Source organism: Vulpes lagopus, chromosome 2, assembly GCF_018345385.1.
Source record: "Vulpes lagopus strain Blue_001 chromosome 2, ASM1834538v1, whole genome shotgun sequence".
NCBI classification, from domain to species: Eukaryota; Metazoa; Chordata; class Mammalia; order Carnivora; family Canidae; genus Vulpes; species Vulpes lagopus.
In genome coordinates, this window is record NC_054825.1 from 28769067 (window position 1) to 28784656 (window position 15590).

Genomic DNA, 15590 nt, shown 5'->3' on the forward strand with positions numbered 1-15590 from the left:
TTAAGGTATTAAAGATGAACAAGAAGCATTAAACCTTTAGGAATGTTTTCCCTCAGTGGGTAGAGAAGGGCAGGAGACCGAGAAATCTAAAACGTAGAATACAGTGGTTCCTAGCGAGGAAAAAAAAAAAAAAGAATTCAGTGAGGGATGGGTCAGTGGGGGCAAGAAGAAATAAGAAAAAGACGATTGCATTCGGAAAGGTCATTTGTGACCACTGAATAAAGGGGTAAAAATGTAGGGGTTAAGGAGAAAAAGGGCATAACAGGTACAGCTCATTACTGGAGTAGTTCGGCAGTAGAGGAGATGAGTGCCCTAGCAGGACTGAGTGGTCTTCTGTCGGGGAGACCTATTCAGGGATGCGAGCTACAGAAGAGGGAAGATGTAGAAGGATTCTTAACCTCAAGGACGGACCCCCACATGCACGGGGAGTGGGAAGTGGTCGGGAAAGGATTTGTAGTTTCGTTATTTTCCCCAAGGTCAAGAAGTACTGGTGAGGAGGAAGCGAATAGGTGAGAAAACCAGTTAAAAACAAAACCCTCGGAGGCCCAGAGAAAGGCTGAGGTTTAAAGAGGAAAAAAAGTAAAGCCTCTTCCTCATTTAGAGCAAGGAAAGCTCTGTGAACGGAACAGATGTACATCTGTAAAGGAGATGGGCGAGTTCGCAACTGCATCCTCATCTGGAGAGCCAGGTGACCGGCAGCGCTGCCGGGAAGGGAGGCGGAGGCAGGCGGACCGGACGGGGCCGGCTGGCAGCTCCCGCGTTCCTCAGCCGAGCGGGCGCCCGCGTGTGGCTCCCCCGCCTCGTCCCGGCGCCGGAGGCGGAGGCGGTGCTCGCGGCTGGGCACCGCCGGCGTCGCGCCTTAACCAGCGAGTGCCCCTCCCCTCTCAAACTCCGGCGAGCCGCCCGGACGCACTGCGGGCTTCTCGCCAGCGGCAGCCACCACGCGGCAGGGGTGACGGTCAGCGCGCCAGCAGGGGAAAGCCGGAGGGCCGAGCTTCTCCGCAGTCGCCACCCTCGCCGCGCTGCTTGGGCAGCTGCTTCCGGGCCGGCCTCTCCACCTGTCGCCTCCGAATCCCGCCGCCCGGTTTCGACATCTCCGTCCGGCCTCCAGCCCTCGGCCTGGCGCGGGGCCCGGCGCCAGCGGGCTTTCCCGGGCGACTTCGGGCGCAAGCCCGGGGCGGCGCGCGCGGGGCCCTCGGGAGGCGGCTCGCGCGCGGCCCGGGGGGAGGAGGGGACAGAACGCCGGATCCAGCCGCCGGCTACGGGCCTCCGCCCGCGTGTCGCAACAGTTTCCCGGACAGGCCCGCGGGCCGCGCCAGGGGATACCCGACCCAAGCGGGCCCCACCTCACGCCAGCCCGAGATCCCGCGGGAACAGAACTCGGGCCGGGGCCGGCGCTCGAACGCAGGTCCTAACGGCTGACTGCAGCGGTTTGACCTTGAGGGCCTGGCACCGCCCCACCCCCTCCACGAGAGGAGCCGGCGTGCAGCACCCACAGGCTCCCCGGCAGCCAGTCTGGGCCCCAAATCCGGTCTCTCTCGCCCCTGGGCTCTTCGCTCTCTCCCCGTAGCCAATCGGATCCCGACGTGGTGAGGACCAATGGTCGCGGTCAAAATATCAAGAGTGGTTGAGCCTATCAAAGTTCAGCCCTAAAGTTTCTCCCGCCCTCCAGAAAAGTCGGTGGGCGGGTCGTTCTTAGATGTTGGCCAATCAATGGCCAATAAACAAGAAGCTTCCAAGATCAAAGGGGAAGGGGTGGGACCTAAGCCGCGGCAACGCAGCAGGGCGGAGGAGTGACAGGCAACTTCTCCAATACCACAGACCTATTTTTCCTTCGTAAGCAAGGGGGCGGGGCTAACTTGGCGGCTGCACCAATGGCTGGCTGAGGGGCGTGTCCGCGGGCCAAGCGGGAGCCGGAGGCCCCGGGCTCTCTGGGCCGCGCCTGAGGCGGACACCACGGGGCCGGGGGGCGGTGGCGGCAGCGGCAGCGGCGGCGAGGGTGGGCGCCGCAGCTGGCCCGGGTGGATGGAGTTGGAGGGGCGGGGTGCTGGCGGTGTGGCGGGGGGGCCGGCGGCTGGGCCGGGGCGGAGCCCCGGGGAGTCGGCGCTGCTGGACGGGTGGCTGCAGCGGGGCGTGGGCCGGGGGGCCGGCGGCGGGGAGGCCGGGGCCTGCAGGCCCCCAGTACGGCAGGATCCGGACTCCGGCCCGGACTACGAGGCGCTGCCGGCTGGAGCCACTGTCACCACGCACATGGTGGCGGGCGCCGTGGCAGGGATCCTGGAGCACTGCGTGATGTATCCCATCGACTGCGTCAAGGTGAGACCTGGACCGGCTCCGAATCCGACCTGGGGCTGACCCGACCCCTGGGTCCTGTCCGGAGCCAGGATCCCGGCCGGCAGCCGGAGCCGACATGGGTTTCTTCCTGGCTCCTGCCATCACCACACGAATCGACCGATACTTCATGCAAGCAAGGTCCCGGCTGGGAATTGAGCCCAGCCAGGAACCAGGACCCATTTCTAACCGTCAGTGAGCTCTGAATCGGGACTGTGGAAAGAAAATCTGTCAGCCAAAGCCCTGGATCCTAGCTGGGACTAAACAGGAATAGGGTGGGATGGGATGGAACAGGTAAGTGCTACTAATTTGATTAAGGTGAAGCCAACTGGAGTGAATCAGACCCTGCATAGGATCTTAACGGCTTGAGATGTTCTCTGGGCGAGTGCTTTTACCAGCTTCTTACTGTGTCTTCCCTTAAAAGTGATGGGGCAGGTACCGAAATCTGAAATCTCTCTCCTAACCTGTGAGTGACTAGGAATCATTGTTCAGTCAGAATTCATAGTTCCAAGCTGGAAACAATTTGGGAAAGACCACGTTCAGGAAAAGGTTTCGGTTTCTCTGCAGCAAGCATGATACTCCACCTATTTCCTGAACATAAAAACTAAGCTGGGATTAGGATTTCGTATGTGCAGGGAGCACATCAGCCCCCCAAACAAGAGACAGACCTGACAGTGTTATTTCTTTAGCCACCTAAAGTTGACAAAAAGGGAAAAGCTGCCTAGAAGGGAAGCATGATGATATTGAAGAGTAGATGTACGAGTGAAGAAAATGAAACAGGGTCAACATGAAGGTTGGATTCCTGTGAAAGTAAAAACTAATTGCAACCCCAAACAAGCAGACTGATTAGTGGGTAAAGAAGTCAGGTGCCTCTGAAGAAAGCTAGGTGAAGACGGAACGGATTGTTCTTTATAGTTCTCATTCTTGTGCTCTAGCAAAGGTTCCAACCCCTAAAAGCGAGGACTAGGTTGAATGAAAAGTAAATTCAAGGGGACTGTTGAAATAAATGAATTGACAGAGACTGATGCTTCCTTTACATGTTAGGAGTAATAGTATCCTCGCAGCTCCTTGACATGTGTTTTCTTCTCAAATTAGGAAAATGTTACAGGTTCAAAAGGAGAGAGTATTGAGTTGGGAAATACAACTCAATACTGCTTCTCCGTGGTTCTGGCACTCTCACATGTTTTCATTAGTGTGGAAAAGGAAACGAGGAAAGTGCTCATTAAGCTTTGTGAATGACATTGAGTTGATAGCTTTCTAGCACAGTGCAAAGCAACTCCTACCAACCGCCACACCTATTGAAACTGGTAAATGCACTTGGTTAAAATAGATGTTAGAATTTTACATACCCTTGTCAATTGAGAGAAATAGAAATAAGCAGTAAAATCTGTGTGAGAGAAGTAAGGCAATGGTTAATGCTCTAGCAGTATTAAAATGTAAAGTGGATAAGTACAAATAAAAAAGAAAGATTCAGACATTTATGTAATAAAGTCTAGGTTGAATGACTGTGAGTTGTTAATGGTATATATCCAAAAATGAAAATGACCTAACTGCAAATTAAACTAACTTCACGATACTTAGACCGTGAGTAGAGAGCAGAGTCTCGGGTGCTATGTTTAAATGAAAACTAGATCAAGGAAAGCAATGAAAATTATTTAATGGCTTGCAAAATACAATGTAATAATGTGACCAGCTTAGAGATATTACTTACTGTAACTTGTCAACTTAAGTGTTGTCCTATTACCTTGGGAGGCAATCTCCTTATTCCATATCTTTACATAATGTTATGCTGCTGCAAAATATTTTATAGATCTCTCTGTTAGAAATGGCTCTAGAATATTTTGGTGCATGTTCTTGTAGAGGGCAAATCTTTGCCCTGTGACAAAATAGTTTCTTTTCTTTTTTCTTTCTTTTTTTTTTTTTTTTAGTAACAGACCATTCGGAATAAAAAAAATGACAGATAAGGTAGAAGATCAAAATGGGTAATACTGATTGGAGTCTAAGAGAAGGTAGGACCAGGAAGCAGGGGGACTGACTTATTCTTGAGGCTGACAAACCCATTGAGGGAACACTTCTGAAAGAGGAGTTCCAGAAATATTTTGCATAATCACAGCATTGCTGGAATAAGTTACTTCTAGCCTGCCAAGGTAACTGTTTTCAAGAACAGTTCTTATTCATTTACATAAACTTTGAAATGTTTGTTTTAAAAAAATTAGTCATACAACATTACAGTCATGGCTCAAAGCCCTATATTAAATAATTATTTGATCTGGAGGGAAAAAATGCTCAAGAGTCTTCAAAGATACAGAAGCTCATTTTAGAAGAATCATTTTCATTTGCCATTAATGCTAGGATTTAAGTGACTAGAGGGAACAACTAGGTGAGACCAGTAGGATTTAGTGTCAGTAGCTTGTTGGACATTGTTATGCAGACAGGAAAAGTAAAACTCAAATCTCATCCTTCTGTAAGGACTTACCAGTTCACTTGTCCCAGGGCTTCCCAGTTCCTCTTTTACCATAAATGATGGTGGAGAAGAAGAGCAGCCCAACGGTCCCTAAGACTAGAGGCAGGTATCTGTGTTGGAGCCTCAACAGTAACCACGGTGTTTGCAAATGAAAGTTGACATTGCCTCTTGGCATGCAAGCTTGTGCACCCCAGCCACTTATCAGGGTCAAGTTGATTTAAAATATCCTTGGGAGGAACCTAGCATAATCTCTCTAGGCCATAGTTACTCAGCCAACTATTTACATGGTCATAATAGGGAGGTTTGGGAGCCCAAATATATTCCAGTTTTCCTTTTCTCATTCTCAGAGGCAAATACCAGACTTTATCTATAGGGATAGGCTCGACAACCAAAGTAGTTAGAACTCTTCTCAAAATCATCTAAGTACCCACCTGTCACCAAGGTGCTATTTTTTGGCTCCATAATGGTGACATAAATAATCTACTTACATAATAAAGAGAGAAAGGGCAAAGGGAAATAAATCTTTTCCAAACTCCAGAGGTAAATGGTTATCTATACACATTCACCAATGAAAGGTTAGGAAATGGAAACATTGGCCTATTTTACTTTCTTGTATCTAATAATAATAATTATTATTCAATAAATGGTAATTGTTCTTACTGCCAAGCACTAACTGATGTGCCTTGACATATATTTATTCATTTAATCCTTGAGAAGCGATTTCATGAAGTATATACCATTTTCATTATTTTACAGATAAAGAAAAGGAAGCAAGTGGCACAGTCATTATTTGAACCCAGTCTGACTCTTAGCCTTCCATACAGCCTCCCAGAAATAGATTTCCAGAGCCAAGCAAAGCACAGCCTTTTACGATAGTGCTCATTCCTAAACATGACCTTCAGATTAATAGCTGAACATAAAAATCATTATAGCCACAGAGAAACTATAAAGTAAAAACAAAAAATTAAAAATTAAACTTGATTTACTAGTGGTAAAGATCCAGTTAGTTGCCCACGCACATCTGTGAAATGATGTAAACAAGACACAATGCTGCCATGATCTATAAATTCTAAGATATAAACAAATATTTCCAAGACTCTTGTTTGAATACAATAAAAGCCTTATATTTCTAGTGCTTCATAAATTACCAATGGCTTTTACATGCCCTCTTTGAATCCCTGCAACAGCCCCATGAGCCATTCTTAATCTCATGTTTTAGATGACAGCACTGAAACTCAGGTTTCAAAACTACACATCTAGCAAAGCAGGGGCTCATACTCAGGCTTTCTGAGTCAAATATGGCTTGCCATTTACCAAGCCACTTATCTCCCTATTCATTCATTTGGCTTTTCTTCAAAGCCATATTCATTTTTATATTTGGCATAGCTTATGCCTGGGTCCTTTCCATAAGGGTAGAGGTAGAACTGTGAGTTAGATTTAGAGGTGTGTATAAAACGTTCAAAGTAACTTTCAGTCCAGGTTTCTCTTGGCAGTGAAAGGTTCCAGGTCTCTGAGGCCAGGCCTTTGAAGCCTGGTTGCCTAAATAATGCCACTTACTTCAGCAAAGCAATGCAACTTCTGAACATTCTCCTTATATGAGATTAGTTTCGAACAAACCTATGGAAACAAATAATTGTAAAGCTACCAGGCCCAGTTTATCTTTACCAGCAGCCATAGCCAGCAAAGACCTGTAGTGACTGAATAATGGATTCTATACTCCTGGGTGATATGAAAGATTCGTAAGCATATCCTTTATCAGAAATTTATGGGGTGGTTTTTTTTTTTTTTTTTTGAGAAGTAGAACGAATGTGTCAAACTGTAATAAGTGATACAGTATTTCTGACTGAACTTACAGTAATTAAGCTTTTAAGCTTCCAGTTCTTTGTTGGTAGTGAGCAGGAGAAAATAACTTTAGAGGAATGTGTATGGCTTGCAGCTAACTAGGACCTGTTAATCTGGTTAGTTTTTTTCCTCTTGTGCTCTTGAGAAGAGGCAATAGTCTTAGATTCCAGATGGCCAAAAGGAAAGTTTAAGCTTTTAAATTCAAACTGAATCAGTAATTGGAATGAAGTAGGAATTTAAACTATACTTGGGCATTAGTTGCCCCTACCGACTAATAGCCTACTTTTTACTTTGTGAACTGGTGCAGACAGCTAAGATTCATTTGTTCTTTAATTCATTCAACAAACAAATCTTAAGTGCTTACTCTATTCCAGCCACTAGACATTGATTTTATATTGTTAGTCTCCATACTGCTTTAATCTTAAGATGGATCAAACAGACAGGATTTTCGTTAGGAGACCCACCCGTCTTCTGAGGGTCCATGATTTGGGGAATGTTTCGAAAAGATTAATTTTCCAAATTTCAATCCAACTTTGTCCAGGAACATCATACAAAGTGTCCACCATGTATTCTGTACCAGTCATTGAATTCTCTGGAAATTCCAAGGTTTATGTTTCATGAAGACTAATATTAATGATGCCAATTTGAGGGTTCATTCAGTTTATATTAGAAATATGAAAATTCCTTCAGTTTTAGAGTCTAGGTTGCTTTCCATCCTTCATGGTTTCAAGGTAAATGCTCTTTCCCAGGAAATTAGAGCAGCATTGATTACAAATGCTATCTCTGCCAAGAGTTTAACCTACAGGCCCAGCTGCCAATGCCAAATAATCTGGGAAACTCAGATAATCATCAAGGATATAACAAAGGATGAGCTGTTATCTCATTAGTGTAGTGTGTGGTCAGGAAGCAGGCCTAGGATCAATCTTCAGAAATAATGCATAAAGTATGTTGTAGACAGTAAATAGTTGACTGTAGAATCCATTTGCAAAGAACTCTTGGCCTGAGTTTATTACGGTACAAATGCAACTTCTGAAACACAGGCTTGATATTTGTTGCTGGGGCTATGAATCATTTCGGAGTTCAAGGATCCTTCCCAAGCAGTGATATTCTCAGAATATCCTATTCACAAGAACAGTGTTCCCCTGATAGATGACTAGCAAAAGAAAGGTCCAAGCTGTGGAAAGACTAGACACAGATTTGGAAGCAAGTAAAATTGGATACCAGGGAGCACTCCTGCACGTTGGCCCGATTCCACATAGAAGTACCCACAGCCTTAGTGTTGAAGTTGGGAAGTTGAATGAGAAGTTGGCATTGCTGACGCTGCACTTCTTTCTGTAATTCCAGACCCGGATGCAAAGCCTACAGCCTGACCCAGCTGCCCGCTATCGAAACGTGTTGGAGGCACTCTGGAGGATTATACGAACGGAGGGCCTGTGGAGGCCTATGCGGGGGCTGAACGTCACAGCAACAGGCGCAGGGCCTGCCCATGCCCTCTATTTTGCCTGCTATGAAAAGTTAAAAAAGACATTGAGTGATGTAATCCATCCTGGGGGCAATAGCCATATTGCCAACGGTATTGAGCCTTCCTGTGCTGGTTCCCCCACTTTCTCAACTCTCTGGGCTTTGCTGCTGTCAATGCTTTCCAGTCTCAGCATGGTTTGGAGCTGAAGCTCTGGGCTGGGGTAGGCCAGATTATAGGGGAGGGACTTCCAAACCTGATGTTCTCAGACAACGGGCTACTTCAACCCACCCCTTTCTTGGGGGCACCTCAACAAAGTGTTACAGTATCTTTCCTTACCTACCAGCTCGACTCTTTTCATCTCCCTGCATCAACTACTAATGCCCTGGTAATGTGGAGACACACAAAACTACCCCCCCCCCCAGTTGTGTATTTCTTGATAGTTGGGTGGTGTCCTGTCCCTCAGGGCAGAATAAGAGGTGACCCAGCTGCCCAAGGAAGACATTAATGGAACCCCAGATCTTTGCCTCATTTTTCAGGATCCTAACTGACCAGAGGCAGTTTGTGTTGTTGAGGATATGACCAAGCCTCAACAAGTGAATTGCAGTGGGGCCAAGGGACTTCCGTAGAGAAACCAGAGGGTTGGAGGTTATGTGGAAGTAAAGGAAGGGACAGCAGCCTGGTACTTGAGGATTGAAACCCAAATTGAGAGTGGAGAGGAATGGTGAGGGATATGGCCTTTCAGGACCTGAAGGAAAGGCCTAGATAGACAGATGTTAGAGTTTGGGGAAGGACTGTGCAGCATAGGTGCAGCAGGATGGAAGATGAGATGCTGTGATGCAAATCTGACTACATGCCCCTCATGTTCTCCCTCCACCGGAGGCAGCTGGTGCTGGCATCCCTTGGCCACAGTGGGTCTGCTTCCTGTCTGGGGTGTAAACTTCATTTATACTCAGAACTGTATAAAATCTGGCTGTATAAAACTTGGCTATTTCTGGCCTCCCTATTATACATATGGAATGTAGACTGGTGATCTTACTAAGTTAGTGGGTACATATATCTTCATTTCTCAGAACGGGGGTATAGGAGCAGTAGGTTCCCATCTTTGGAACTGGCTCTTAGATTCCCTCTCCCTCCTGTGGCTTAGCCCTGCCCCGCTTCTCCCTGGGGCCTCAGTGAATGGCTTGACCTCTCCTGGCCTTACATGTGGCAGTTGTTTTCTCCTTTGCAGGTGCAGCCGGGTGTGTAGCAACATTACTGCATGATGCAGCCATGAATCCAGCAGAAGGTAATGATTCTGCTGCCTTCCCTTCTGTGGGCAGCTGCATCTGCATCTCTGGGCTTTTCCTTGATTTCTGGTTTGCTGAAGAAAGCCAGAGAGCACTGGGTTGGTTTTGGTGGGTACCGTGTCTTACCAGTAGAGTGCGCTCCCTCTATGTTGTCAGTACTGAGGAGGAGCCCCTTAGGAAGCAAATTCAGGGAGACTTAATATGTCTTTGGGGCTTCTCTGAAAAAAGGTGTGGCTCTACCTCGCCTATTCCTGGGCCTTCTTGGAAGTCCTCTCTGTAGTAGATTTAATCTCATCTGAAAATTTAACAGATTATTTCACTTTTCTTCAAAGAAGTGAAGATGGATTTTAACATTTAAAAATCCTGCCTTTCTTGTTGGAATAAAGATGGTTGAAATAGGAGTGAAAGGATAAATTGTAGAGCTCAGTTCCTGCATGGCTGCTTGGATCTTGGCTTTTCAGGTAGAAAATGAGGTACCCAAGCAAATATGGAGGGAGAGCATGGTTGCCATGTTCTTCAAGTTGCAGTTCTTTACCTATCTAGGCAAGGCCATGATGTGGAAAGGGCCAGACCTAAGCTGAAGATCCAGGACTCGAATCACAGTATCTACTTGAGGAAGTAGATGTTTAGAAACTAAAGCCACAGTCTTCTTGGTTAAGAATTTTGTTTTCGTTGTGGTAGCTCTTCTCCTGTAGGAGGATTAATCATCTTCATGTTGTGAGCGTTTGGTGCTCTGTATACCTGAGGATTGAGATTATTAGGGCTATCTGTTCATCATTATGTTCACTGCCCCTGAATCATTTCTTGTCTTGGGTTTTGTGAAAGGGTAAGATTATAATAAGAGGTAGGTACTTTTTTCAAGTAAACTCTCTGGAGTCTCTAAATCCTACATATATTCTGTGTGTTCATTGGTTGGTTTGTTTTTTTTAAAGCTTTTATTTGAGAGAAAGAGAGCAAGAGTGAGCACAAGCAGGGGGAGGGGCAAAGGGAAAGGGAGAAGCGGACTTCCCACCAAGCAGGGAGGCCTATGTGGGGCTCTGATCCCAGGACCCTGAGATCATAACCTGAGCCCAAGGCAGACTCCCAGCCAACTGAGCCACCCAGGCATCCCTCACTGGTTGGTTTTAAAGAAATCCTACTAGAAGTGAGTCTATTATTTTTTGGCCCCTTATCAACCTTCTATCCCCTCTCAAAAAAGGGAAATGTTAACGTATTAGACTGATAGTTCACTCGTATTTTTTTTTTTCTCTCTCCATTCCAATGGCTGACTCGCTGACTTGGGACTCTGAATCTGGATAATCTTGCTCGCCGGTTGATTGCTGCCATCATTTCCTTTCTTCTTGTTGATGGTACCATCAGTGGTCAAGCAGAGGATGCAGATGTACAACTCACCATACCACCGGGTGACAGACTGTGTACGGGCAGTGTGGCAAAATGAAGGGGCCGGCGCCTTTTATCGTAGTTACACCACGCAGCTAACCATGAATGTTCCCTTCCAAGCCATTCACTTCATGACCTATGAATTCCTGCAAGAGCACTTTAACCCCCAGAGACGGTACAACCCCAGCTCCCACGTTCTCTCTGGAGCCTGTGCGGGAGCTGTAGCTGCCGCTGCCACAACCCCACTGGACGTTTGCAAAACACTGCTCAACACCCAGGAATCCCTGGCTTTGAACTCAAACATCACAGGACATATCACAGGCATGGCTAGTGCCTTCAGGACGGTATATCAAGTAGGTGGGGTGACCGCCTACTTCCGAGGGGTACAGGCCAGAGTGATTTACCAGATCCCCTCCACGGCCATCGCATGGTCTGTGTATGAATTCTTCAAATACCTAATCACCAAACGGCAAGAAGAGTGGAGAGCAGGCAAGTGAAGTGAAGTAGCAGAGAATGCGGCCAGGGGCTCAACACTGCTGCGGCCTGCCTGCTCCAGCCATGTGCTCTGTCTCCTGGCATGCTCCAGCCTTGAGTGGAGTTGGAAGGAAGGTAGAGGGTTCTCCCCAGGCTGTTGGTGTCTTGGCTAACACCAGTTCCTGCCAACCTCTGTTGTCGCCATCTTTCCTTCCAGGCCCTAAGCAAGTGCAGCAAAGCACAGCACAGCACCTTTGATAACCTCTCCATCCTGGGCCTGAAGACCTGCTCTAGACTGTTATAGAGGAATAAGCAGCTCATTCCTGTGGTTCCTAATAAAAAGCCTTTACATTAAATGGTTTCATTGGGTTTGTTTTGCCAAAGGGGAGATGGAATGCTGTCAACCATTCTTGACTTTAAGCTTAAGTCGAGGGGCCCAAAGGGAAGGTTTATCAAGTGTGTCCATTGTTTGGGTTTTTGCTGATTTTCACAGTGGCGTAAAACTTTGGAGCTCTATTCCCTTTATCTTAGTAATAGGCTCCAAGGAATCTCCCTGATGGCAGGAGCAATGACCTCTGACAGATCCTAGCTACGCAGGCATTCTTGATCCCCACTGTTGCCTTTTCCATGGGACCATGGAGTGGCACCGAAGAAGTAGATCTCTGCTCTCTCAGCAATGCCTGCCAAAGGAAAACTTCCCACGTGGCACTTTGTTTCCTAATGTAGTTGCAGAACAAGAGTTATTCAGTGAAGCTGCAAGACCTAAAGGTGACGTGGTAAATAAAGATATCTTTCATTTGGCCATACGGCTTTTACAAAGTACTTTACCATACGCAACTTCATTAGGTTCTCACAAAATCTGAAGTAGGCATCATCTCTGTTTTACAGGTAAAGAGAGCTCAGAGAGGGTGCCCCTTGCTCAAGTCCTCACAGCAAGTACAGAACTGAAACCCCCACCCAGATCTTTTGCTCCCAGAAGTGAATCTAATTGTGTCTTCCTGCAGATCAGAAATGAGCAGAGGGCACATACTCCAACCTGCCTCCTGAAGAAGTTCCCTCCTGACAACTACTTAAACTCTGTCGGGAGACTAGCAGGGATGGGGCTTTCACTATACTTTGTGGGTTAGTCTGTTCCTTTGTTTAGATATCACCAGTTACTAACAAGTTATTTAGTACACAGAGTAGAAATCTACCTCCAAGAACAACCATTATCATCCTTATTATGTCATCTGTCATTCATTCATTCACTCAGTAACTGCTGAGTGCCTCTGTGTCAGACACTGGTGTTGGGATTATGATGATAAACCATCCCAGTCCTCAAGGAGCTTATTGTCTGGAGAGGAAGGCCAGTGTAAACAGGCACCTACAAGATAAAATGACAAAAACATGCATAATTATACCCAGCCTGGCCTTGGGTGACTGGGGGTGGCTTCTGGAGGAAGTGACATCTGAAGTGACACCTGCAAGGCAAATTAGGTGAAGAGAGGAGGGGAAATGTTCTAGGCAAAGACCTAGAAGAGAGAGAGGTAAGAGAATAAGAAGTGTTCAGGGTTCGGTGTGCAAGGGACCTGGTAGGGCTCACAATCTGGGCAAGGCATACAGCAAAGCAGGGGCTGAGTCTTAAAAGCACTGCTAAGGAGTTTAGAGTTTATCCTGAAGGCAATACAGAGGCATTACAGGGTTTTAAGCAGAGGTGTGGTGTGATCAGATTTACAACTTAAACAGCTCATTTAGGCTCTCTGAGAAAGGATTAAAGGAGCAAGACTGGACTGGCAGGCAGACCTGTTGAGAGGCTGTCCTGGTCATGCAGGCAAGGCTGCATGGTGGTCTGGACCAGGACTGTGGCAAGGGAGACAAAGTGCCAGACTGGCGCTGTTAGGGTTGTAGGAGCAATAGAAATCCGTTACAGAATACATCCCGTCCCTCTTCCACCTGACAGCCCTTCAAGTATCTGTGGAGAATTGGGTCTGAATACACTTGAAAAAAAACCGTCAAGGAAACAGCAGGGTCTCTTGTTCTAAGCCTTATTTAAGTAAGCTATGCTGCCCCTCCGGTTTAGTGATGGAAAAGAGAGATGTTAATAGCTAAATGGTAGCCCCTGGAGTATGAATCGCCTAGGGAGTGGAAAGAGCATAATGAAATCATTGCAGAGGCCATTTCACAGGGTTTGCTGGTAAAAATGTAAGGGAGTCTCTGCCTCCCAGCACAGACGAGGCGTGAGAACAAAGGGATGCCTCTCCAGACCTCGTCTCTGCAGTCTGCTGGACAAAGCCACTGTCTGGCATGGTATCCAGACCACAGTAGACACTGTGGCAATGGGCTATTTTTCAAGACTAGGATATGGGGTAACTTCTGAAAGAATGATAGTCACTAAAGATTCTCTCAGCTCTAACGTCCTTCGCAAACAATGAGAAAAGAATGCAAAAGTTACCTTCCAACCTCCAATTGTGCCTTAGCTGCTAGAGGACAGCTGATTTGAAATTCAGACAGGGCCTTAGGTTTCTGCAGGTCTCTTTGTCCAATCACTAGAGCAGATAGAGACAGAGTAGTGGGATAGGGTTGAACAATCTCGGTTCCTGAATACCTGGGCTGGGAACCAAGCTTCACTTCCATCCCCAGGAGAACTGTGGGCGTTTGGGAGCATTCCCAGGTCCAGGGCCTCTCTGGGAAGCCCTTGAGAGGGCTTGAGGATCCAGCCCTTGAGGAGGCACCATGAGGATCCAGGACCAAGCCACTATCAAGTGGTCAATTCCAGAATAGTGCTAAGCCTTGCAAGAAATCATGCCAAAGCATGTCTCCATGCCAAAGCAAGAAAAGTCACAGTTTAGCCAGAGAAAACTTTTCTTAATGGTAGAGACAAGACTAACATGAATACAACAATCTTGTAATAACACTAAGAAAGAATACAGCCATGTAGTGGGTTGTACAGCACCGACAAGAAGATTTAGAGACAGGAAAGATAAGTGTAGGTCAGAGTTAATGGGAAAGAGGTTACTTTGATGAAGAGAGTTTTTATTTTTTATTTTTTTTTTGAAGAGAGTTTTTAAAAATTTTTTTGTAAAAGCCAATAAAAGTCAGAACATGCTGATTTTACAAAACTTATAAAAATAGATAAAAAGAGAATACCACCCAATCTGGGTGGGCCTCATTCAATCAGTTGAAAGGTCTTAAGAGCAGAACTGAAGTTTGCCTGAAGAAGAATGTCAGAGAATATGACATTTTGATGTACACATCATCCAGTAATTGTTATTTATTTATTTTTAAGATTTTATTTATTTATTTGACAGAGAGGATAGCACAAGCAGGGGGAGTGGTAGGTAGAGGGAAAGGGAGAAGCAGGCTTCAGGGGGGTGGGGTGGTTCGATCCCAGGATCCCCGATCATGACCCGAGCCGAAGGCAGACACTTACCCAACTAAGTCAGCCAGGCGTCCCATCCAGGATTTTTCTATGCATTTTGTTAATATTCAAAATTCAGGTCAAACTGTAACCAGCTTCTTTCACATAATAGTATATGATGCCCATCTTTTGACATTATTAAGTCTTTACCACTTCAGCATAAATAGCTACACAACATTCCATTAAGTGAATGTACAATAGCTCTTTCTGTCAGCCACTTGTTGCAGCCTTGTAATAATTTATTATCAAGAACATTGCTGTGGGTAGGTGGAATCTGAATGACAAAAAGGAGAGCAGGTTGGTGTGCAGAGGGCTCTGAGTGGGGCGTCAGTTTGGCGCCACCTCTCGGCAGACACTGAGGAAATCCTGGCTGGGGATCTGGGGTGGGAGGGGAGGAGGCAGGCCAGGGTAAGGGCTCTTGGAAGTCATCTTGCTCAGCATCTCTCCTGAAGCCTCACTTCACTCTGCAGCTTCCCTGAGAGGGGGTTCCCCACCCCCATTTCTGTGTCCAGGAGCTCCCCGCTGCTCGAGGCCATCCATGACATGTTGCTAAGTTCACTGCTGTTAGAAAGTTCATTCTTCACAGTCTCCTGCTTCCATTCTAGGATCATGTCCCTGCCCAGCTTCAAATACCTGACCATGGCCAACAGGGATTTAAAGAATTTGCCTCCTGCCTATCTGTGTAACACAAGCGTACCGCACAAACATGAGGCATTCAAAACAAACATGCATTTTCTTGAGAATCTAAAATATTCCTCCTATTGCCTCCCCTCATTGATTTAGGAGGCTTGGTAAACAATAGTCTGTCTAAACTATCAGAAACCTCACACAATTGATGTTCAGACTGGATGTGCAGTATTTTGTGACTTCCTGCCACCTGAGACTGGTAAGTGGAGAAGTCCTGTGGGTGCTGCACACAATATTCTATGCATCATCAGAGCTCTACACACACCA

At 46.5% G+C, this 15590-nt stretch overlaps 1 protein-coding gene across 1 annotated transcript; it reads left to right on the forward strand.

Moving 5' to 3' along the window:
• The first annotated feature begins 1923 nt into the window (after nt 1-1923).
• SLC25A28 (solute carrier family 25 member 28) lies at nt 1924-11595 on the forward strand. Its single transcript, XM_041745189.1, has 4 exons — nt 1924-2316; nt 7982-8210; nt 9328-9384; nt 10745-11595. The coding sequence occupies exons 1-4, from the start codon at nt 2026-2028 to the stop codon at nt 11260-11262; spliced, it is 1095 nt and encodes a 364-aa protein (XP_041601123.1). The 5' UTR covers nt 1924-2025; the 3' UTR covers nt 11263-11595.
• Nucleotides 11596-15590: the final 3995 nt, after the last annotated feature.

Coding starts and splice junctions, on each gene's coding strand:
- SLC25A28 (XM_041745189.1), top strand. CDS start 2,026: ATGGAGTTGGAGGGGCGGGGTGCTGGCGGTGTGGCGGGGGGGCCGGCG. Junction 2,317..7,981: donor ATCCCATCGACTGCGTCAAG/GTGAGACCTGGA, acceptor CTGTAATTCCAG/ACCCGGATGCAAAGCCTACA. Junction 8,211..9,327: donor CAATAGCCATATTGCCAACG/GTATTGAGCCTT, acceptor TCTCCTTTGCAG/GTGCAGCCGGGTGTGTAGCA.